Source organism: Balaenoptera borealis (assembly GCF_965194805.1).
Source record: "Balaenoptera borealis genome assembly, chromosome: 13".
Classification (NCBI taxonomy): Eukaryota; Metazoa; Chordata; class Mammalia; order Artiodactyla; family Balaenopteridae; genus Balaenoptera; species Balaenoptera borealis.
Genome location: NC_138870.1, coordinates 90548492 through 90574589, shown reverse-complemented (window position 1 = coordinate 90574589; position 26098 = coordinate 90548492). Strand labels below are relative to the sequence as shown.

Here is a 26098-nt window from a genome sequence, read left to right as displayed (position 1 = left end):
TTGGCTCATCCAACAAATCGGGCATCCCATCTAGCAAGTAGAAAGGAGTTCCGAGAAGCTGTACAAAATGGAAGGCTCTTACAGGCAGAAGGGGGAAAGAGTGAATTGTTTCAGGCTTAGGTAACCTACCTGTGGGGATGGAAGGGGGCTATGTGGCTGATCACCTCATTAGTGCTGACCAGAAAAGTCCAGACTGACTGGTTAAAACTACCTTCCCCGGTACAGGTCTTTTACCTCCTTAGGTAAGTTTATTCCTAGATATTTTATTCTTTTTGATGTGATGGTAAATGGGATTGTTTCCTTTATTTCTCTTCCTGCTATTTTGTTGTTAGTGTATAGAAATGCAACAGATTTCTGTATATTAATTTGGTCTCCTGTAACTTTACCGAGTTCATTGATGAGCTCTAGTAGTTTTCTAGTGGTATCTTTAGGATTTTCTGTGTATAGTATCATGTCATCTGCAAACAGTGACGATTTTACTTCTTTTCCAATTTGAATTCCTTTGATTCCATCTTCTTCTCTGATCGCTGTGGCCAGGACTTCCAATACTGTGTTGAATGAAAGTGGTGAGAGTGGGCATCCTTGTCTTTTTCCTGATCTTAGAGGAAATGCTTTCAGCTTTTCACCATTGAATATGTTACCTGTGGGTTTGTCATATATGGCCTTTATTATGTTGAGATATGTTCCCCCATGCCCACTTTCTGCAGAGTTTTTATCATAAATGGATGTTGAATTTTGTCAAAAGCTTTTTCTGCATCTATTAAGATGATCATACGGTTTTTATTCTTCAGTTTGTTAGGATGATGTATCACATTGATTGATTTGCAGATACTGAGAAATCGTTGCAGCCCTAGGATAAATCCCACTTGATCATGGTGTATGATTCTTTTAATGTGTTGTTGGATTCAATTTGCTAATATTTTTTTGAGGATTTTTGCATCTATGTTCATCAGTGATATTGGCCTGTAATTTTCTTTTTTTGTGTGATATCTTTGTCTCGTTTCAGTATCAGAGTGACGTTGGCCTCATAGAATGAGTTCAGAAGTGTTCCTTCCTCTGCAATTTTTGGGAATAGTTTGAGAAGTATAGGCGTTAACTCTTCTCTAAATGTTTGGTAGAATTCACCTGTGAAGTCATCTGGTCCTGGACTTTTGTTTGTGGGGAGTTTTAAAATTACTGATTCAATTTTGTTATTGGTAATTGGTCTGTTTATATTTTACGTTTTCTCTTGGTTCAGTCTTGGGATATTGTACCTTTCTAAGAATCTGTCCATTTTTTCTGTGTTGTCCATTTTATTGGTATATAGTTGTTCATAGTAGTCTCTTATGATTCTTTGTATTTCTGTAGTGTCAGTTTTTCATTTCTGATTTTATTGATTTCTGATTTTATTGATTTGGGCCCTTTCCTTTTTTTCTTGATGAGTCTGGCTAAAGACTTATCAATGTCATTTATCTTTTCAAAAAACCATCTTTGGTTTCATTGATCTTTTCTGTCATTTTTTTAAGTCTCCACTTCATTATTTCTGCTCTGATTTTTATGATTTCTTTCCTTCTACTAACTTTGAGTTTTGTTTGTTCTTCTTTCTCTAGTTCCTTTAGGTGTAAGGTTACATTGTTTATTTCATATTTTTCTTGTTTCCTGAGGTAAGCTTGTATTGCTACAAACATCCCTCTTAGAACTGCTGTTGCTGTGTCCCACAGTTTTGTTTTTTGTTTTTTTTTTATAGATCCTTATTGGAGTAAAATTGCTTCACAACACCATGCTAGTTTCTGTTGCACAACAAAGTGAATCAGCCATATGCATACACATGTCCCCAGATCCCCTCACTCTTGAGCCTCCTTCCCATCCTCCCTATCCCACCCCTCTAGGTCATCATCGAAAAGCACCGAGCCGATCTCCCTGTGCTATGCTGCTGCTTCCCACCAGCCAACGATTTTACATTCAGTAGTGTATATATGTCAATGCTACTCTCACTTCGCCCCAGCTTCGCCTGCCCACCCATGTCCTCAGTTCCATTCTCTATGTCTACCTCTTTATTCCTGCCCTGCAACTAGGTTCATGAGTACCATTTTTTTTTTCAGATTCCATATATATGTATTAGCATAAGGTATTTGTTTTTCTCTTTCTGACTTACTTCACTCTGTATGACAGACTCTAGGTCCATCCACCTCACTACAAGTAACTAAATTACGTTTCTTTTTATGGCTGAGTAATAATATTCCATTGTATATATGTGCCACAACTTCTTTATCCATTCATCTGTCGATGGACACTTAGGTTGCTTCCAAGTCCTGGCTATTGTAAATAGAGCTGCAATGAACATTGTGGTACATGACTCTTTTTGAATTATGGTTTTCTCAGGGTATATGCCCAGTAGTGAGATTGCTGGGTCATATGGTAGTTCTATTTTTAGTTTTTTAAGGAACCTCTATACTGTTCTCCATAGCGGCTGTATCAATTTACATTCCCACCAACAGTGCAAGAGGGTTCCCTTTTCCCCACACCCTCTCCAGCATTTATTGTTTGTACATTTTTTGATGATGGCCATTCTGACTGGTGTGAGGTGATACCTCATTGTAGTTTTGATTTGCATTTCTCTAATGATTAGTGATGTTAAGCATCCTTTCATGTGTTTGTTGGCAATCTGTATATCTTCTTTGGAGAAATGTCTATTTAGGTCTTCTGCCCATTTTTGGATTGGGTTGTTTGTTTTTTTGATATTGAGCTGCATGAGCTGCTTGTAAATTTTGGAGATTAATCCTTTGTCAGTAGCTTTGTTTGCAAATATTTTCTCCCATTCTGAGGGTTGTCTTTTTGTCTTGTTTAAGGTTTCCTTTGCTGTGCAAAAGCTTTTAAGTTTCATCAGATCCCATTTGTTTATTTTTGTTTTTATTTCCATTTCTGTAGGAGGTGGGTCAAAAAGGATCTTGCTATGATTTATATCATAGCGTGTTCTGCCTATGTTTTCCTTTAAGAGTTTTATAGTGTCTGGCCTTACATTTAGGTCTTTAATCCATTTGGAGTTTATTTTTGTGTATGGTGTTAGGGAGTGTTCTAATTTCATTCTTTTACATGTAGTTCTCCAGTTTTCCCAGTACCACTTATTGAAGAGGCTGTCTTTTCTCCATTGTACATTATTGCTTCCTTTGTCAAAAATAAGGTGACCATATGTGCGTGGGATTATCTCTGGGCATTCTATCTTGTACCATTGATCTATATTTCTGTTTTTTTGCCAGTACCATACTGTCTTGATTACTGTAGCATTGTAGTATAGTCTGAAGTCCAGGAGCCTGATTGCTCCAGTTCCATTTTTCTTTCTCAAGATTGCTTTGGCTATTCTGGGTCTTTTGTGTTTCCATACAAACTGTGAAGTTTTTTTTCTAGTTCTGTGAAAAATGCCATTGGTAGTTTGGTAGGGATTGCATTGAATCTGTAGATTGCTTTGGGTAGTATAGTCATTTTCACAATGTTGATTCTTCCAATCCAAGAACATGGTATATCTCTCCATCGGTTTATATCATCTTTAATTTCTTTCATCGGTGTCTTATAGTTTTCTGCATATAGGTCTTTTGTCTCCTTAGGTAGTTTTATTCCTAGGTATTTTATTCTTTTTGTTGCAGTGGTAAATGGGAGTGTTTCCTTAATTTCTCTTTCAGATTTTTCATCATTAGTGTATAGGAATGCAAGAGATTTCTGTGCATTAATTTTGTATCCTGCTACTTTACCAAATTCATTGATTAGCCCTAGTAGTTTTCTGGTGGCATCTTTAGGATTCTCTGTGTATAGTATCATGTCATCTGCAAACAGTGACAGCTTTACTTCTTCATTACGATTTGGATTCCTTTTATTTCTTTTTCTTCTCTAATTGCTGTGGCTAAAACTTCCAAAACTATGTTGAATAATAGTGGTGAGAGTGGACAACCTTGTCTTGTTCCTGATCTTAGTGGAAATGGTTTCAGTTTTTCACTATTGAAAATGATGTTGGCTGTGGGTTTGTTATATATGGCCTTTATTATGTTGAGGTAAGTTCCCTCTATGCCTACTTTCTGGAGGGTTTTTATCATAAATGGGTGTTCAATTTTGTTGAAAGCTTTCTCTGCATCTATTGAGATGATCATATGGTTTTTCTCCTTCAATTTGTTAATATGGTGTATCACATTGATTGATTTGCGTATATTGAAGAATCCTTGCATTCCTGGGATAAACCCCGCTTGATCATGGTGTATGATCCTTTTAATGTGCTGTTGGATCCTGTTTGCTAATATTTTGTTGAGGATTTTTACATCTATGTTCACCAGTGATATTTGCCTGTAGTTTTCTTTCTTTGTGATATCTTTGTCTGGTTTTGGTATCAGGGTGATGCTGGCCTCGTAGAATGAGTTTGGGAGTGTTCCTCCCTCTGCTATATTTTGGAAGAGTTTGAGAAGGATAGGTGTTAGCTCTTCTCTAAATGTTTGATAGAATTCGCCTATGAAGCCATCTAGTCCTCGGCTTTTGTTTGTTGGAAGATTTTTTTAAATTTTATTTATTTATTTTTGGCTGTGCTGGGTCCTCATTGCTGCGCTCAGGCTTTCTCCAGTTGCAGCGAGCAGGGGCTACTCTTTGTTGTGAGGGCTTCTCATTGTGGTGGCTTCTCCTGCTGCAGAGCATGCGCTCTAGGAGCGTGGGCCTCAGTAGTCGTGGCATGCGGGCTCAGCAGTCGTGGCTCACAGGCTCTAGAGTGCAGGCTCAGTAGTTGTGGCGCCAGGGCTTAGCTGTTCCATGGCATGTGGGATCTTCCCGGACCAGGGATCGAACCCGTGTCCCTGCATTGGCAGGCGGATTCTTAACCACTGCACCACCAGGGAAGCTCCTGTTGGAAGATTTTTAATCACAGTCTCAATTTCAGTGCTTGTGATTGGTCTGTTTATATTTTCTACTTCTTCCTGGTTCAGTCTCGGAAGGCTGTGGTTTTCTAAGAATGTGTCCATTTCTTTCAGGTTGTCCATTTTATTGGCATATAGTTGCTTGTAGTATTCTCTCATGATCCTTTCTATTCCTTCAGTGTCAGTTGTTACTTCTCCTTTTTCATTTCTAATTCTATTGATTTGAGTCTTCTCCCTTTTTTTCTTGATGAGTCTGGCTCATGGTTTATCAACTTTGTTTATTTTCTCAGAGAACCACCTTTTGGTTTTATTGATCTTTGGTATTATTTCCTTCATTTCTTTTTCATTTATTTCTGATCTGATCGTCATGATTTCTTTCCTTCTGCTAACTTTGGGGTTTTTTTGTTCTTCTTTCTCTAATTGCTTTAGGTTTAAGGTTAGGTTGTTTATTTGAGATGTTTCTTGTTGGATGATCTGTCCATTGGTGAAAGTGGGGTTTTAAAGTCCCCTACTACAATTGTGTTACTGTCGATTTCCCCTTTTATGGCTGTTAGCATTTGCCTTATGTATTGAGGTGCTCCTATGTTGGGTGCATAAATATTTACAATTGTTATATCTTCTTCTTGGATTGATCCCTTGATCCTTATGTAGTGTCCTTCTTTGTCTCTTGTAATAGTCTTTATTTTAAAGTCTATTTTGTCTGATATGAGAATTGCTACTCCAGCTTTCTTTTGATTTCCATTTGCATGGAATATCTTTTTCCATCCCCTCACTTTCAGTCTGTATGTGTCCCTAGGTCTGAAGTGGGTCTCTTGTAGACAGCATGTATACGGATCTTGTTTTTGTATCCATTCAGCCAGTCTGTGTCTTTTGTTTGGAGCCTTTAATCCGTTTATATTTAAGGTACTTATCGATATGTATGTTCCTATTACCATTTTCTTAATTGTTTTGCGTTTGTTATTGTGGATCTTTCCTTCTCTTGTGTTTCCTGCCTAGGGAAGTTCCTTTAGTATTTGTTGTAAAGCTGGTTTGGTGGTGCTGAATACTCTTAGCTTTTGCTCGTCTGTAAAGGTTTTACTTTCTCCATCAAATCTGAATGAGATCCTTGCTGGGTAGAGTAACCTTGGTTGTAGGTTCTTCCCTTTCATCACTTTAAATATGTCCTGCCACTCCCTTCTGGTTTGCAGAGTTTCTGCTGAAAGATCAGCTGTTAACCTTATGGGGATTCCCTTGTATGTTATTTGTTATTTTTCCCTAGCTGCTTTTAATATTTTTTCTTTGTATTTAATTTTTGATAGTTTGATTAATATGTGTCTTGGTGTGTTTCTCCTTGGATTTATCCTGTATGGGACTCTCTGTGCTTCCTGGACTTGATTAACTATTTCCTTTCCCATATTAGGGAAATTTTCAACTATAATCTCTTCAGATATTTTCTCAGTCCCGTTTTTTTTCTCTTCTTCTTCTGGCACCCCTATAATTCGAATGTTGGTGTGTTTAATGTTGTCCCAGAGGTCTCTCAGACTGTCCTCAGTTCTTCTCATTCTTTTTTCTTTATTTGCTCTGCAGTAGTTATTTCCACTGTTTTATCTTCCAGGTCACTTATCTGTTCTTCTGCCTCAGTTATTCTACTATTGATACCCTGTAGAGAATTTTAAATTTCATTTATTGTGTTGTTCATCATTGTTTGTTTGCTCTTTAGTTCTTCTAGGTCCTTGTTAAACGTTTCATGTATTTTCTCCATTTTATTTCCAAGATTTTGGATCATCTTTACTATCATTACTCTGAATTCTTTTTCAGAGGTAGACTGCCTATTTCCTCATCATTTGTTTGGTCTGGTGGGTTTTTACCTTGCTCCACCTGCTGTGTGTTTGTCTTCTCATTGTGCTTAACTTACTGTGTTTGGGATCTCCTTTTTGCAGGCTGCAGGTTCGTAGTTCCCGTTGTGTTTGGTGTCTGCCCCAGTGGCTAAGGTTGGTTCAGTGGGTTGTGTAGGCTTCCTGGTGGAGGGGACTTGTGCCTGTGTTCTGGTGGATGAGTCTGGATCTTGTCTTTCTGGTGGGCAAGACTGTGTCCGGTGGTGTGTTTTGGGGTGTGTGTGACCTTATTATGTTTTTAGGCAGCCTCTCTGCTAATGGGTGGGGTTGTGTTCCTGTCTTGCTAGTTGTTTGGCATAGGGTGTCCAGCACTGTAGCTTGCTGGTCATAGAGTGGAGCTGGGACATAGTGTTGAGATGGAGATCTCTGGGAGAGCTTTCGCCATTTGATATTACGTTGGGCCAGGAGGTCTTTGGTGGACCAGTGTCCTGAACTTGGCTCTCCCACCTCAGAGGCACCGGCCTGACATCCGGCCGGAGCACCAAGACCCTGTCAGCCACACGGCTCAGAAGAAAAGGGAGAAAAAAAGAAAGAAAGAAAGAAAACAAGAAAATAAAATAAAGTTATTAAAATAAAAAATAATTATTAAAAATAAAATAATTAAAGTGTAATAAAAAGAGATAAAGAAAGAAGAGAGCAACCAAACCAAGAAGCAAATTCTCCAATGATAACAAGCACTAAAAACATACAAAAAAAAAAAAAAAAGGGGGACAAACAGAACCCTAAGACAAATGGTAAAAGCAAAGCTATACAGACAAAATCACACAAAGAAGCATCCACATACACACTCACAAAAAGAGAAAAATGAAAAAATACATATATATCTATATATAAAAAAAGGAGGAAGAGAGCAACCATATCCATAAACAAATCTACCAATGATAATAAACTCTAAATACTAAACTAAGATAAACATAAAACCAGAAAGAAATTAGATGCAGCAAGCAAACCCCAAGTTTACAGTTGCTCCCAAAGTCCACTGCTTCAATTTTGGGATGATTCGTTGTCTATTCAGGCATTCCACAGATGCAGGATACATCAAGTTGATTGTGGAGATTTAATCTGATGCTCCTGAGGCTGCTGGGAGAAATTTCCCTTTCTCTTCTTTGTTCGTACAGCTCCTGGGGTTCAGCTTTGGATTGGCCCTGCCTCTGCGTGTAGGTCACCTGAGGGCGTCTGTTCCCCACCCAGACAGGATGGGGTTAAAGTAGCAGCTGCTTAGGGGGCTCTGGCTCATTCAGGCCGTGGGGAGGGAGGGGTGCGGATGCGGGGCAAGCTTGCAGCGACAGAGGCCAGCATGATATGGCAACAGCCTGAGGCATGCCGTGTGTTCTCCCAGGGAAGTTGTCCCTGGATCACGGGATCCTGGCAGTGGCGGGCTGCACAGGCTCCCAGGAGGGGAAGTGTGGAGAGTGACCTGTGCTTGCACACAGGCTTCTTGGTGACTGCAGCAGTAGCCTCAGCGTTTCATGCCCGTCTCTGGTGTCCACACGGTGTGAGCCGCGGCACTTGGGTTGTTTCCATGTCTTGGTTATTGTAATTAGTGCTGCTATGAACATTAGGGTACATGTATCTTTTCAAATTAAAGTTTTCTTTTTTTCCAATAAATATCCAGGAGTGGAATTGCTGGCTTATGTAGTAGTTCTATTTTTATTTTTTTAAGGAACCTGCCTACTGTTTTCCATAGTGACTGCACCAATTTACATTTCTACCAACAGTGTAGGAGGGTTCCCTTTTCTCCACATCCTCACCAACATTTGTTGTTTGTAGACTTTTTGATGATAGCCATTCTGACAGGTGTGAGGTGATACTCACTGTGGTTTTCATTTGCATTTCTCTAATAATTAGTGATGTTTGAGCATCTTTTCATGTACCTGTTGGCCATTTGTATGTCTTCTTTGGAAAAATGCAAGTCTTCTGTGCATTTTTAATTGGATTGTTCCTTTTTTTTTTGATATTGAGTTGTATGAGCTGTTTGTATATTTTAGATATTAGCCTCTTGTTGGTTACATCATTTGCAAATATTTTCTCCCATTCTCTAGATTGTCTTTTCATTTTGTTGAAGATTTCCTTTGCTATGCAAAAGCTTTTAAGTTTAATTAGACCCCATTTGTTTATTTTTGCTTTTATTTCTTTTGCCTTAGGAGACTGATCCAAGAAAATATTGCTATGGTTTATTTCAAAGAGTTTTCCACCTACGTTCTCTTCCAGTTTTATGGTTTCAGGTCTTATATTTAGGTCTTTATAGTCTCTGGAGCTCGTTTAGGCGGTGCTCTGAATCCCCTCTCCTTGCGCACCATGAAACAATGGTCTCTTGCCTCTTAGGCAGGTCCAGACTTTTCCCCGGACTCCCTCCTGGCTAGCTGTGGTGCACTAACCCCTTCAGGCTGTGTTCACGCAGCCAACCCCAGTCCTCTCCCTGGGATCTGACCTCCGAAGCCCGAGCCTCAGCTCCCAGCCCCCACCCGTCCTGGCGGGTGAGCAGAGAAGCTTCTCAGGCAGGTGCGTGCTGGTCGGCACTGATCCTCTGTGCGGGAATCTCTTCTCTTTGCCATCTGCACCCCTGTTGCTGTGCTCTCCTCTGTGGCTCTGAAGCTTCCCCCCTGCCATCCCCTGTCTCCACCAGTGAAGGGGCTTCCTAGTGTTTGGAAACTTTTCCTCCTTCTCAGCTCCGTCCCAGTGGTACAGGTCCCGTCCCTATTCTTTTGTCTCTGTTTTTCCTTTTATCTTTTGCCCTACCTAGGTACGTGGGGAGTTTCTTGCCTTTTGGGAAGTCTGAGGTCCTCTGCCAGTGTTCACTAGGTGTTCTGTAGGAGTTGTTCCACATGTAGATGTATTTCTGATGTATTTGTGGGGAGGAAGTTGATCTCCACGTCTTACTCCTCCACCATCTTGAAGGTCTCTCTCCTAAACCGCCATCTTGACTCCTCCCTTCATCCCGCAGTTTTTTGATCATTGTATTTTTTTTTTTCATTTGTCTGTAGGTACTTTCTGATTTTCTTTTTTATTTCTTCAGTGATCCATTGGCTGTTTAGTAGCATATTGTTTTGCTTCCATATGTTTGTGTTTTTTGCAGCTTTTTTCTTGTAGTTGATTTCTAGTTTCCTAGTGTTGTGGTCAGAAAAGATGCTTGATATGATTTCGATTTTCTTAAATTTACCAAGGCTCGTTTTGTGGCCTAGCATGTGATCTGTCCTGGAGAATGTTCCATGTGCACTTGGAAAGAATGTGTATTCTGCTGCTTTCAGATGGAATGCTCTATATATCAATAAAGTTCTTCTGGTCTAATTACTCATTTAAGGCAAGTGTTTTCTTATTGATTTTCTGTCCGGATGATCTGTCCATTGATGTAAGTGGGGTGTTAAAGTCCCCTACTATTATTGTGTTACTGTCGATTTCTCCCTTTATGTCCGTTAATATTTGCCTTATGTATTTAGGTGCTTCTATGTTGGGTACATATATATTTACAGTTGCTATATCTTTTTCTTGGATTGATCCCTTGATCATTATGTAGTGTCTTTGTCTCTTGTAACAGTCTTTATTTTAAAGTATATTTTGTCTAAGTATTGCTACTCTGGTTTTCTGTTGATTTCCATTTGCATGGAATACCTTCTTCCATCCCCTCACTTTCAGTCTGTGTATGTCTTTAGATCTGAAGCGAGTCTCTTGTAGGCAGCATATATATGGGTCTGATGAAAGAAATTGTAGATGACACAAATAGATGGAAAGATATACCGTGTTCTTGGATTGGAAGAATTAATATTGTTAAAATGCCCACACTAACCAAGGCAATCTACAGATTCAATGCAGTCCCTATCAAAATACCAATGGCATTTTTCAGAGAACTAGAACAAATAATTTTTAAATTTGTATGGAAACACGAAAGACCCCTAATAGCCAAAACAATCTTGAGAAAGAAGAACAAAGCTGGAGGAATCATGCTCCCTCACCTCGGACTATACTACAAGGTACAGTAATCAAAACAGTATGGTACTGGCACAAAAAGAGACACATAGATCAATGGAACAGAACAGAGAGCCCAGAAATAAACCCAAACATTTATGGTCAATTATTCTATGACAAAGGAGGCATATTCAATGGAGAAAAGACAGTCTCTCCAATAAGTGGTGCTGGGAAACCTGGACAAGTAAAAAAATGAGATTAGAACATTCTCTAACACCATATAAAAATTAACTCAAAATGGATTCAAGACCAAAATGTAAGACCAGAAACCATAAAACTCTTAGAGGAGAACATAGGCAGAACACTCTTTGACATACATCAGAGCAAGATTTTTTTGGATCTGTCTCCTAAAGCAAAAGAAATAAAGGCAAAAGTAAACCAGTGGGACCTAATTAAAGTTAAAACTTTTGCACAGCAAAGGAAACCATCAACACAAGGAAAAGGCAACCTATTGAATGAGAGAAAATATTTGCAGTGATGACTGATAAGGGGTTAATATCCAACATATATGAACAGCTCATACAACTCAACATCAAAAAAACAGCCCAATTGGAAAATGGGCAGGAAACCTGAATAGACATTTTTTCATAGAGGACATGCAGGTGGCCAATAGGCACATAAAAAGATGCTCAACGTCACTAATCATCAGAGAACTGCAAATCAAAATCACAATTAGATATCACCTCACACCTGTCAGCATGGCTATCATCAAAAAGAACCTAAATAACAAATGTTGGCAAGAATGTGGAGAAAAGGGAACCCTCGTATACTCTTTGTGGGAATGTAAATTTGTGCAGCCACTGTGGAAAACAGTATGGAAGTTTCTCAAAAAGCTGAAAATAGAACTACCATATGACCCAGCAATTCCACTCATGGGTATATATCTGAAAGAAAAAAAACACTAATTTGAAAAGATACATGTACCCCCATATTCATAGCAGCATTATTAACAATTGCCAAGTTATGTAAGCAACCTACATGTCCATCAACAGATGAATGGGTAAAGGAAATGTTCTGTATATACACAATGGAATACTACTTAGCCATAAAAAAGAATGAAATTTTTCCATTTGCATCAATATGAATGGACTTGAAGGGTATTATGTTAGTGAAATAAGTCAGACAGAGAAAGGCAAACACAAATATTTGATATCACTTATATGTGGAATCTAAAAAATAGAACAAACTAGTGAGTGTATCAAAAAAGAAGCAGACTCACAGATACAGAAAACAAACTAGTGGTTACCAGTGGGGAGAGGGAAGTGAGGAGGGGCAAGATAAGGGTAGAGAATTAAAATAAATAAGCTAAAAGGATAAATTGTACAGCAAGTACTATGTATAAAATAAATAAGGTACAATGTATCAAATAATCTACAAGGATATATTGTACAGCACAGGAAATATTTTATAATAACTATAAATGGAGTATAAACTTTAAAAATTGTGAATCACTATATTGTACACCTGTAACTTATATAATATTGTACATCAACTATACTTAAATTAAAAAAAAAAAGACTACATTCCCTGGGGAGGTTGTAACTGCAGTTAGGTTCGGTATTAGGTCTTGGTTTGCTGACATGGGGCTTAGCACAAGTGACTCCATTTGGGGCCTGTTGTCTCCTTTTTAAGAAGGCCGGATTATCCACTTCTGAGACCCAGCTGTCTATGTGGTACAAATAACTAGACATGGAATCCAAAGACCTGAGCTCATGTCCTGGTTTTGCCCCATACCAGCTCTGTTAACATACCTCTCTGAGCCACAGAGCCCCTGTCTGTGAACCAAGGATGGTAGTGGAAACACCACACAGCGTTGCTGAGAGCAGCAAATGAGATCATGCGTAGGATGTGACTCTGGCAGGCAATAGATGGCTCATGACAATGTTTGATGAAACCAATTCTGAACCAGGAAGTGGAGTCCCAGGATATAATATCTGGGCTGCAAGGATAGCTAGACAGTTTTCTAAGACATTCAGACTAAAAGCTAGAAATGAATTGGTATCAAGGGATGCTGAGAGAGCCTCCCTAGATGAGATACACAAAGAAGAGGCATATGGGTTCATGCAGCCGAGCTGAGTACACTGCGCTCCCCTTGATGGGTAGATGGTATCGCTTAGGGTCTGCCTATCTTGAGCCCAGCTTGACTGCTAACTAGTTTAGTGACCTAATCTTTTGGCCTCCATTTCCCGTCTGTAAGTTAGGAATAATAACACTGGCTATGCCTTCAGGTTGTTGTGAGGACTTGAATGAGGTTAATTGTATAGATACAAAGCCCTTAGTGTCATAGAGTAAGTACTTATTTCATCTAGTTCTTATTATTCCTGAAACCTCAGAGGTGAGAAAAAGAGGCTGGTTGATGATGGCCTCCCTTCCCTCCCTTTCTTTTATCCTGTCTGGCTGCCAAATACATGGAAGAGAGCAATTATTTAGCACTGGTTTCTTCAGAATTGACTGTAAATCATTTTTTTAGTGTGGTATAGTAACATAAAACATAATTTGGGGGTCATACAGATAGGCATGAAATTCTTGCTCTGCCAATTCCAGCTTTGTGACTTTGGACAAGTTACTTGTCTTTCTGAGCCTCAATTTTTAAAAGGTATAGGAATCCTTCCTTGTTGATGTGAGTATTGAATGAGATAATGTATGTAATGTTTACATCTGTTCTCTCCTGAGAATCCATCTAGTGTTTTGAGTTGGAGAAAGCAAGAGTGTACAATATAATAGGATATCAGTATGGGAGGGTGATGAAAAAGAAGTTTGGACTCCTTTCAGAAAATATAAAAGAGGATCTCTAGGATTTAACTCTGGAAGATTTTCCAGGGGAGAGAAGCTACTGCTAAGTACTTATAACACTGTCCTGAGTTTTACCTTCACCGTTCTCACAATTTGGGTCCTACTGTTACCACTTTGCTTGATCATGATGATGATGATGAAAGCAAGCTGAGATATCCCAATTTATAACAAGAAACACGTATTTGGTCTTCATCCAGTTCCTGGCCCAGGGCTCCTAAAACCCTTGGAATTTCCTAAGTGATGAGAGCCAAAATGGTGTCTTTTTTACGTTAATGAGGTGACTTTTGGAAAACACCTAAGGATGGGGGCTGGTTGCTGGAGGAATCAACCAGGTGATTAGAGGGTTGGAACTTAGTCTCACTCCCTGACCTCTGGGTAGGGAGTCAGGTTGAATCAATCACGGATGGCCAATGATGTAATCAATCACGCCTGTGTCATGAGGTCTCCATAAAAACCCGAAACGACAGGGTTCAGAGAGTTTTTAGGTTGGTGAACACATGGAGGTTCGGGGAGAGTGCTGTGTTCCGAGAGCATAAGTTCAGGGCCCTTTCTCCATATCCGACCCTGTGCATCTCTTCCATCTGGCTGTTTCTGAGTTATATATCCTTTTCTAAGAAACTGGTAATCTGGTAAGTAAAATATTTCTCTGAGTTGTGTGAGCCGCTCTAGCAAATTAATCTAAACCCAAGGAGGGGGTCGTGGGAACCTCCAATCTATAGCTGGTTGGTCAGAAGCACAGGTGACAACCTGGACTTGCAATTGGTCTCTGAAGGTGGAGAAGACAATCTTGTAGGACTGAGCCCTTAACCTATAGGATCTCCTGGTAGATGGTGTCATACTTGAGTTGAATTGTAGGGCACCTAGCTGGTGTCAGAGAATTGCTTATTGTGGGGAAACCCCCACAATCTGGTGTCAAAAGTTGTTGAGTGTAGTGGTGGTATGGGGGAAAGGGGGAACCCAGGAGGAGGGCTGGGGTTTTCCTACTCACTAGCATTTTTGGTGCAAGCTTGGAAAAAACTCCCTTCCCTTTGTTCCCCCCAAATACAGCCAAGACTGGCGAGAATGTAAGGTTTTGTTTTTTTTTAATTAAAAATAAGGGTAAACAAAGTGGAAACACACACAGGAAGTGCAAGAAGCCTGATGCTCTGTGATTTCAGTTTTCTGACCCTTCCATTGTTAGCTTGCTCCCTGATATATTTCACACAGTATTTGTAATATTTATACTCTGAGTTCCATACCAATATGTCATCCATTTTTCTAAGTAAGCTAAGTATACTTTAAAACAAAGTGTCCAGGTAGCAAGCCTACTGCTATCAGTTAATTTCTATTTTACTTAGCTGTATTGTTCAGCTCTGGACTTACTTATTTTGGGTTATTGTTTACTTAATCTGCTCTATCCTGATAATGGAGTTGATGTCTACAATTATAATTAATTATAGTTTTGTAGAAGGTTTTCCTTGGCTCTCTGCTTTTCTGTTTGCTTTGGTCTCTGTTTTTCTTTTTTCTTTTTAAATTGAAGTATAATTGATGTAAAATACTGTGTTAGTTTCAGGTGTACAGCAGAGTGATTCAGTACTTTTGCAGATTATATTGTTATAGGTTGTTATAAGATAATGGGTATAATTTCTTATGCTATACAGTATGTCCTTATTATCTATTTTATATATAGTAGTTTGTATGTGTTAATCCCATACCCCTAATTTGTCCCTCCCCACTTTTCTGTTTCCTTTGGTAACCGCAAGTTTGTTTTCTCTGAGTCAGATTCTGTTTTGCATATACATTCATTTGTATTTTTTTTTTGATTCCATGTATAAGTGATATCATGTAGTATTTGTCTTTCTCTGTCTGACTTATTCACTAAGCATAATATTCTTTAGGTCTATCCATGTTGCTGCAAATGGCAGTATTACATCCTTTCTTATGGTTGAGTAATATTCCATTGTGTGTGTGTGTATGTATACCACATTTTGATTAATCCAGTTGTCTGTTGATGGGCACTTGGGTTGTTTCCATGTCTTGGTTATTGTAATTAGTGCTGCTATGAACATTAGGGTACATGTATCTTTTCAAATTAATGTTTTCTTTTTTTCCAATAAATATCCAGGAGTGGAATTGCTGGCTTATGTAGTAGTTCTATTTTTATTTTTTTAAGGAACCTGCCTACTGTTTTCCATAGTGACTGTACCAATTTACATTTCTACCAACAGTGTAGGAGGGTTCCCTTTTCTCCACATCCTCACCAACATTTGTTGTTTGTAGACTTTTTGATGATAGCCATTCTGACAGGTGTGAGGTGATACTCATTGTGGTTTTCATTTGCATTTCTCTAATAATTAGTGATGTTTGAGCATCTTTTCATGTACCTGTTGGCCATTTGTATGTCTTCTTTGGAAAAATGCAAGTCTTCTGTGCATTTTTAATTGGATTGTTCCTTTTTTTTTTGATATTGAGTTGTATGAGCTGTTTGTATATTTTAGATATTAGCCTCTTGTTGGTTACATCATTTGCAAATATTTTCTCCCATTCTCTAGATTGTCTTTTCATTTTGTTGAAGATTTCCTTTGCTATGCAAAAGCTTTTAAGTTTAATTAGACCCCATTTGTTTATTTTTGCTTTTATTTCTTTTGCCTTAGGAGACTGATCCAAGAAAATATTGCTATGGTTTATTTCAAAGAGTTTTCCACCTACGTTCTCTTCCAGGAGTTTTATGGTTTCAGGTCTTATATTTAGGTCTTTAAACCATTTTGATTTTATTTCTGTATATGGTGTGAGGGAATATTCTAATCTCATTGTTCTATATGTCCAGTTTTCCCAGCACCACTTGTTGGAGAGACTGTCTTTTCTCCATTGTAATTCTTGCCTCCTTTGTCGTAGATTAATTGACTGTATGTATGTGGGTTTATTTCTGATAAAAACTCTCATCAAAATGAGCATAGAGGAAACATATCTCAACACAATAAAAGCCATTTTATTAAACAGCCACATAATACAAACCCACAGCCAACATAATACTCAACAGTGAAAAGCTGAAAGCCTTCCCACTAAATTCAGGAACAAGACAATGATGTCCACTCTCACCACTTCTATTCAACCTAGTATTGGAAGGTTACAGCAATCAGACAAGAAAAAGAAATAAAAGTATCCCAATTGGAAGTGAAGAGGGAAAACTGTCACTATTTGCAAATGACAATGATACACTATATAGTGAGCCCTAAAGTCACCTCCCCAAAACTGTTAAACTAATAACAAATTCAGCAAGGTTTCAGGATTCAATTTTAATATACAGAAATGTGTTGGCTTTCTATATGCTAATAATGAATGATCAAAAAGAGAAAGTAAAAAATATCCCATTTAAAATTGCATCAAAAAAATAACTAGGAATAAACTGAACCAGGGAGACTATATGCTGAAAACTATAAAACATTGACGAAGGAAATTGAAGATGATTCAAAGAAATGGAAAGATATCCATGCTCTTGGATTGGAAGAATTAATATTACTAAAATGGTCATATTACCCAAAACAATCTACAGATTTAATGCAATCCCTGCCTGTCAAAATAACCACGTCATTTTTCACAGAACTGGAACAAATAATCCTAAAATTTATATGGAATCACAGAAGACCTCAAATTGCCAAAGCAATCCTGAGGAATAAAGAACAAAACTGGAGGTATACCCCTCCCAGACTTCAGGCTATACTACAAAGCTGCCATAATCAAAACAGTGTGATATTGGTACAAAAACAGACCCATAGATTAATGGAACAGAATAAAGAGCCCAGGTCTCTTTTTTTCATATGAGAGAGTTTCCTCAAACATCTATTGACCACTGACTGTGCCTTCATATTTAAGAATGAGACACTGAAAACCTCATTGCAGACTCCGTGTGGGCTTACTCTGTTTACCCTCCAAGGCCTATGTGATCTGGCCTCACCGTATCTCTCTGACCTCATCTCCTACTGCTCTCCACATTTCTTCCTCCAGCTAAACTACACATTGTAGTTCCCAAGGTGAACTAACATCAAGATTGTTATCACTTTGGGGCCTTTGTACTTACTTGTTATTCCCTCTCTCTAGAAAGAATAACTCCTAGATGTTCACTCAGCTTATTTCTTCACTTCTTTCAGGTCTCTGCTCAAATAACACTTTGTCAGAGAGGCCTTCCCCAATGACCTTCTATAAAACTTCTACCTGGGCCTCACTCTGCTTTAGTTTCCACTGGTATTATTGCCACCTGACATGGCATCAGGGATCATATGCTTTGTTAGGTTCACCAGTATACTGTAATTATTTATTGTCTATCTTTATCCAGAAGAATTAAAGCTCCATAAGGTCAGGATCTTTATTTTGTTCACTGATTTGTCTGTTGTACCTGAAGCAGGGCTGGGACACTAGCATGTATTCAGCGCATATCTCTTGAATGAATGAATGAATGAATGAACGGTGGCCTCACTGAGCATGAAAAGGCTGGTATCTGGCCATTGTGTTGGAAGATACCTAACTTTCATTCTCTTCAGATCCTTCTTCTGGGCCATTTTCCCTGCCAGAAGGGTCCTAACTGCTAGTGTTCTTGGGGTTGACTGGGGGAAGGAGATCTTTCACCTGATCCTTCTGTTTTCAGCAAAATACCCCAGTCATCTTCAGTGCTTGAGTCCTTAGGTGCAGAGACCTTTGAAATAACTTCTTCTGAGGGAAATTCCTGGTTTATTCTGGTGAGGTAGAATAGGAATCACCTAGTTGTGTAGGGGCAGGTGACGGAGGGGAACCTGGTTGCCTGTTTTAAACCCCACCCACACCCTTATTCTTAGATGTACTAGGTATCTGATTCCTAAGCCATTATGGGGTTCTGTAGGGTATTTCACTGTGAAGTGCTGGTAAGTGTTTAATTGGCTCTCTAGTGGAAAAAGTCCTGATTGGTAGTGTTTGTTTATTCCCATGATGTAAATATTCCCACCATAGCTGAATTCAAGCTACCATCACGACCTCACTGAATACAGAGTTGGGAAGGGTTGAGCAGCAGCACACCATTCTTCTTACCTTACAGACACGAGATGTTAATAACTTCAAGAGCATAGATAATAATAAAATGTAGTAAAATAATTAGGAATGAGGAGTTTTTTTTGTTTTTGTTTTGTTTTTTGGCTGTATTGGGCCTTAGTTGCAGCACGCAGGATCTTCGTTGAGGCATTTGGGATCTTTCATTGCAGCTCGCGGGCTTCTCTCTAGTTGTGGCCTGCAGGTTTTCCCTCTTTAGTTGTGGCGCGCAGGCTCCAGGGTGCGTGGGCTCTGTAGTTTGTGGCACACGGGCTCTCTCATTGCGTGCAGGCTTAGTTGCCCTGCAGCATGTTGGATCTTAGTTCCCTGACCAGGGATTGAACCTGCGTCCCCTGCATTGGAAGGTGGATTCTTTACCACTGGACCACCAGGGAAGTCCCAGGAAGTGAGGAATTTTGAGCATTTATTACCTTTGTTTTAAATATAACTTATTGAAATTTACATAATTTAATTTTTAATAATGATTAATTTTAACCAGCTTGTAAAATTCTTAAAAATTTAACAATATGCTCTCGTGAGCTGGTATAAGCTGCTTCCAGCACATGTCATCTTGCTTTTGGCTTCCCTTGCCTCTTGTAGGCTTTAATTTTTCGATACCTTGTGTCTTCTTCCTCCATTAATTCTCTCTTGCTCATCTAATTTCCAGTTTCCAAATTTTGTTGATAGCTCTTTTCTGCTGTCATCTTCTTTCTCATTTTCATTGTCTTATTGGGCTTAAGCTTTACTCCAAAACATCCATTTAGTGCCATTTTAATAGGTTTTCAGGAGGTGGTCAAGGTAAATGCATGTGTTCAGACTGCTTTGTTTAACCAGAAGTGTCTCCAATTAGAATTACTTTTAATTTCTTCTTGCATGTATGTGCTTGAAAATGTACATTGTGACTACATTCTTTGGCCTATATAGATTCTCTCTCTTTTTTTTTCATTTTTACTATTGAATAGTTGGTGACCTTGTATGGCTCACATAAAATTTTAGTATAAAATTAACTTCATTAATTTCTATTGCTTAATGTACTTTTGGTATGAAACTTGATTCATTTAATACCACAATAATAACTTATAACCACAAATAAGTCACAGACATTAAAACATAGTAAAAGTTTTAGTTTCAAGAGTGTTTGTTTTGGGTAAAATAAGGTAGTAGTGTTTTACATCTATCAACATGTATTTTTCTTTACTGAGTTAGTTCATGACTTTATTCCTGGTGAGCTTATCATCTGTCTTGAGATAGAGGGGTGGAGGAGGAGGGAATTATTACAGCAGGAAAGAAAAAAGCAAGAAAAATTGTTTAGCTTGTTTAACTTTGAAGACAAAACATAGGTTTGAAAGTCATAATTCATTGTGGGGAAAAAAAGGATTTTATAAATTCCTTTATCTTACCCCTGTAATACAACAAGACTCAGGTTTTGTTGTAACTGAGACCCCATGATGTCTCCATCTTTGCACAACTTGGTTGTTCATGTCCTTCCCTTATGAGAGAGATCCCAGTATTCTTTCATGACCAAGATAGTTCAATTTGACTTTCTGAAACTAGTTGCCAATAGTTCTAAGTCTTTTCAATTTTGAGGGTTTTTTTAAACCTGAACTTTGTGGATCTCGTTTCCACACATGATAGCTGTTTATCATTAATATATTTTGACTGAGAAAATACAGATGGTCAAAAGGATATTATGAATTGAGGAATGCTTATGAATGAACTTTTATCACATCAACATGTGATACAGTATTTGTAAAATAGATGTACTTGGTATCCAAGACATTTTTTCATTCATTATGTAAATGATGCTTGGTAGCCCTACAAATTTGCAAATTCCTTGAAATAACTCTTAGCTTCACCCTCCTGCTCCCAAACCCAAAGTTGCTTAGTTCACAGTTTGGCAGAGCCAGTATTTTAGATTATCTTTTTCTCAAAGTCATTCCCATCTCAGTTTTTAAATGAGCTCTTTCTTGCCTTTCCACAATGCCAAATTGTGTTTATTCCAGCTTCTAAGCATTTCTTGACTCCCTCCCCTCTTTTTTTACACCTCCTGCCACTACTCCGGTCCAGGCCCTGCTTACCCCTCACATGTACGGATGCAGCAGCCTTCTATCTGGTTTCTTTTCTTACTGTCTGTCCCTTCTCTACTCCATTCTCCATACTGCAGCCAGAGTGATCTTTCTGGTTGTGTCCTTTCCTCGCCTGAAATTCTGCTACTCATGTGTCCCATCATGAGACATGTTTGTGTTCTGTAAACACATCAAATGCACGAGCTTTTGTTGGAGCCAGTTCTTTTGGTGGGAACAGTCTTTCTCCTGTACATGGCGAACTCAAGCTCAGCTTAGATGTCCCTTAGGAAGCTTTGTTACTCAACCCCCATATTCCTCCTGGCATCCTGTAGCACTTTGTACAGGCTTTGGTTATGGACTTCTCACACTGTGGGCACTTTGGGGATAGGGACTTTCAAGTTGTGTTTGTATCCCCAATCACCTTGAACAGTGCCTGGTACATGGTAAATGCCCAGTGAATGTTTACTGAACACACTGATGTGGATTGGTATGCTTGTGAGCATGGGTCTTTCTTTGAGACTAGCAGGAGTATGGGATTCTATGTAGTGGGGAGATATGGAAATGGAGTGAGGAAAAATGTGTTAAAGTTATTTCCCAATTCTGTTTTTCCCATTTCAATCTCTTCTGAAATTTTTTCTCTCAAAACTTTAATTTTTCTGATCGCAAAAGCAACACAGAGCATAGTATTTACAGACATCAGACAGGTTTGAATTCGAATTTTGCTACTTATTGGCTGTGTGCCTTGCACATAGTACCTAACATCTTTATGCCTTAGTTTTCTCATCTGAAAAGTGGGAGTTATTCTAATAGTACTTATCTCGTAAGGTTGTCATGAAGATGCAATTGGAAAGTGCACATAAAGTGCTTAGCACAGTGTCTGGCACAGTAATTGCTCAGTAAGTATACACAGCTGTAATTGCTATGTTCAATGCAGAAAAGGTACAGGTCAGTGAGACCTGGATACAGCTGGAGCCCTAGGGCCCAGGATCTTCCCTGTGTTACATTAAAAGAAAACACAAATCTGACTCTAGAAGCCTTGCAGAGTAATTTTGACCTTTTCTTTAAGATAGCCTTTCTCAACCAGGGTTCACCTGAACCACAGAACTCTGGACTGGAGTGACTATTTTTTCTCTCCATCGAGGATGCTATGTAGCTAACACTATTCTAGATGCACAGGAAAGTTAATTCACTATGTACAATGCATGGTGTAGGAAGTGAGGCTTAATCTCCCCACCCCTTTAAGAAAGGCTGCTCTGATGCTTCTTGAAGACTTGGTGCAGGGACTCGGCATAGTGCATCAGAGTCACATCCTCCTATCCTCCTAAGTCCTCTCTAGAAACCTCTCCCTTTCCTTGAATCTTCTCACTTATGGCAGTTGTTAGAAATCCCTCCCTCCTTCCTCCCTCACCCATATGATTTGTTCCTAGAACACCATTCATTTGTTCCTTCTCCATATTGTGCTCGCCACATACCCAGTAGTTTCTGACAGGTGTCCCCTTACTTTTCTTGAAAGACTAACATGTCTCTCCCCATCCCTGTGTACCCTCTTTCACCTCTGGACTTGCAGTGAAGAATATCTCCAAGAAAATTAATGCCAGTGACTGGATTACCGAGTAGTAAACATGATTGACATCTTTTTTCTTCACATGCAGACTTTTTAAAGTCATCTAGATCCCTTGCTATTTTCAAACGCCTCTCCTTAACAAAAATTATAGAATTATCTAGTCACTTAATCTAGCTGTGTCATGATTTGTGCTGCCGAGGCTCCTGCTAGACTGTGTATGACAGAGCAAGTCTGCTCTTCCTGGTGCCATTCCATTTCCTGCTGCTCTTCAGTGCTGACAAGGCTCATGCTGCCTCCCAGGAAGGCAGCGGGCACCTTTTTTTGTGGGGAGGAGGGATAGGTCATGATGTCACCTCTGTTAGCAAGGAAGAAGAATACTGGGTAAGCAATTACTAGTGTTTACCACAATTCATATAATGGAATATCATATAGCCATTAATTTTTGAAGAATATTTATTGACATGGGAAAATGCTTACAATATGTTAAAGAAGAAAGCAGGGTACAAATCTGTAAATACAGCATGATCCCAATCTTGTAGTAAAATAAATTATATAGGCATAGAAAAAACACAGGACGGAAATACACCAAAACATTAACAGAGATTATCTCAGGTGGTGGGTTTTGGGGTGAATTATTAACTTTATTATTTCCTGTATTCTCCAAACTTTCCACAATGAACATATATTACTTTTATAATGGGGGGGGAGGGGAAGGGAAGTCAATATAAGAGACACCTAGTACTGGGAGGCGGCAAGACTGATGGTAGTAAGGGGATGTTGAGTACTTGTACTGCCTCTGCCTATTTCTTCATTTATAAAGGAGGGACAAAAACATCCATCCTGTGCACCTGCCAGGACCACCCGCTGTGTGAAGGGGTCTCAAGTGTCTGTCAACTGTTACTCTAAAGCAGCAGCTCAAGTGCCTTATTTTAGAACCCGCTCCTCCATACCCTGTTTTAAAGGTTGGGAGGGATGTGGACACAGGGGCCTGCAGAGTGCAGTTGGCCAGTGTATTCTCACCATCCCCACTGCAGGCCACTGAGCCAGGCAGATGTCGAGGGTCAGGGTGGCGGGGGGGGGGGGGCCGGGGGGGAGCCTGCAGCCCTCATCTCTGACCTAAAGGATTCCAGGTCCTTATTTGAAATCCAGTACTAACTGAGCAAGTTTCCTACTCACACTTTAACTTCATTCAGGTCACCTCCCTGCTTAATAAGTTCTTTAAACCAGTTCTGCTGAAATAGTTATTGCTTAAAATGGCCTGAGAATTACCACTCTCCCAGCATTCCAGAGTCATAAAGGGGCACAACATGGACCCAGGTGGGCAGCGTGAAGGGGAAGGAGAGGTGCTGGGGGTCAGGCCGGCCAGAGTTAGATTTTTACTTGCTCTGTGATGTTGGGTAACTTACTTTGCTTTCCAGAGATGATCTCTAACGTGAGATGTGATGAGGTTACACAAGATAAGATACATAAAAAGCCCAGCACAGAGCAAGCAATCAACAGATGTTAGTTCTCTTTCCGTGTGCAAGATGAGGTCACTTTCATCTTCTCCCTCTGCAAATTCCCTCTTCAAAACAAAGCTTAGTGCCCAGTATGGGGAAACTCAAAATGAAACAGAACTCATTGAAAGCAGAAGAGCACAGCTACTTAAACAGGACTGTTCAAACACTCTGCATAAAGCTGGCAAGATGGTATTTCATTAAACATGTCTTCATTTAGGTAAGCCAACACTCATGCCAAAGCTATTTAATTGCAGAAATTATAAAAATACTTTAAAAATGCATTTGTAGAATGAAGTAACAAAAATACTTAAATTCTTTTTTCTAAACTTTTTTTCACTTAATCTAAAATTATGAATTACCAAGTTTCTTTTTTATTTACTGTTAAAACATGGGTCACGCATAACTTACACTCCAACTATTTTGGATAAAAATCCTAAAATGTACTGTATTCTTCCTAGTCTTTTTATAGAGTATCCTTATTTTTTAAAAGAAACACAAGGTCATCGTTATAAGAATTAGTTTATAGGCCATACTGTTGTACAGATACTTTCTGGGTCAACTAGAATGTCCTTTGGGAAACAGATGGTCCCAGACTCATGACGCCTCGAGTAGTTCTCATTCTCCCCACGTTCCTATCCGGTTTTCAGTTGGCTTTTTGCTGCTTTCCATCTAACAGCCTCCTCCTTGCCATTTGTTTTGTGGGCTTGGAAGTCAGATAACTAAACATGTTAGAAATATATGCAAATTTTAGTAAAGAGGCAAAAGGTGAGATTCTTGAGGGATCTCTCCTATAAATAAATTGTAAGAAACTCTGCCATCTCTTTTGGCAGCTCTAAGGCTTTTTAAAACTGAATTCCTGATTTGTACTTTTGCCAGAGAAGTGACTTCTGGATAAACGACATTTTCACTAATACTTCATGTACTTTATCCTTAGAAAGGCTATTTATTATAAGTGAGATAATAGATGTAAAAGCACTTTAAAAAAGCACAAACTGTGAAACAGGATTGTTTACCCCATGTATCTATAAAGAAACACACACAGATAGCTAAATTGAATCAACCCCAATGTTTTATTTAATTTAACGTTTTAAAAGGCAGTGGTTAAGCACATTATGTGTGTATATATATATAAATATATATATATATATGTATGTATATACATACATACATATATATATATAAAAGGAAACCAACCCCTTTTCAACTTTAGCCACTGATTAACTAGGCCCACTGTCTACTGCATGATTCATTTTCTACTTCTTCATATGACCAATTCTAAAAGTAAAAATAAACAGCCTTAATCAGTTTAACAGTAACTATTTGTGTTTCTTTTTTAAATAAATAAAGTTACCATTAAACTGATCACATATGGTAGAAAGGTAGGACACACACAAGCACACACAGTCCCCAATTTAAAACATGTGACATATGAGTGACCTATATGTACAAATGGGTGCTGCTGACTCCCCTGCCCTCAGCAGAGGGCTCAAAAGAACTCCCCGTACCCAGGGGGTCCCCATTCCCTCTACCGGGTTGGAGGCACCCCTATGTTAGACCTCAGAATGCATGCTCCCCATGCAGTGATACAGATGGGGGTTCAGTTCTATGGTACTAGTGTTCAGGTTATTAGGGAATAAATAGGCATTTGTAGCTGCCTCAGAACTAAACCATCATTTATAACTTTATAGGGAGAAATGTATTCTGAAGTTCTAGATAACTGACATACAAACTTTTTGAATGTAATCAGTTTGCAAGTCCGGGGCTGTTGTGTGTGTGTGCGTGTGTGTGCCTTTCTATAGATTTATACAAAATTGAAATGAAGAGTTGGGCTACGTTTATGGAGCAGCTGCTTGGCTTCCATTCACTCAGTCCTGATCTAACAAGTCACTTGCCTCAGCCCCCTTTTAGCAGCTCGTTCTGCTTCTCACATGCCTCCGTCTCTGGAGAGATTCAGAAAAGGCAGCTCCCACAAGTGAGAGGAAGGACACGGCTAAATCTTCTGTTAAGAATCTTGGCAAACAGAACTGCCAGATTCAACCAGGGCTGCTTTATAGAGTGAAGTCCTTCAGTTCCATCTTGACAAAATGGAATTATTTTTTTTCTGTTCCTAGTCCCTGCAACTCCGTCTAACTGCAGCTCTGTATGAATGCCTCAATATCGCAAAAACACAGGATCACTTCTTAAATATGCTGGATTCTCAATGAGTAAACCAGTTAATGTGTTTCTAGCCAAAGCAAGGGCATAAATGTTTTAGAGAAAAGATTCCCCTGGAGCTACAGAGAAAAGATGCTGATAAAAGCAATACTGAGAGTTGAGCAGGTGATGCTTTTAGTCTGTGTCAGAGCTGGTCTCCTCGATGACAGAGTACTGGTTGAGTGCTTCCTCCAAAGGCGTTATTGTCCCATCAGGTTTTAGTCCCATTGGTTTAAGCAACTCCTCT

General features: G+C 39.1%; 1 protein-coding gene across 10 annotated transcripts in view; it reads right to left on the bottom strand.

Moving 5' to 3' along the window:
• Positions 1 to 709: 709 nt before the first annotated feature.
• The window catches only part of RIC8B (RIC8 guanine nucleotide exchange factor B), a 140802-nt gene continuing 115413 nt past the window's right edge, over positions 710 to 26098 (bottom strand). For 9 of the 10 annotated variants that reach the window (XR_014233210.1, XR_014233211.1, XR_014233212.1 and 6 more), the window contains one exon: positions 22595 to 26098. Coding sequence is in view for 3 of the 10 variants with exons in the window: in XM_082349911.1 (XP_082206037.1) it covers positions 25987 to 26098 (112 nt within the window). In the remaining 7 variants the exon portion in view is untranslated. The other variant, XM_082349912.1, reaches the window with a different exon arrangement.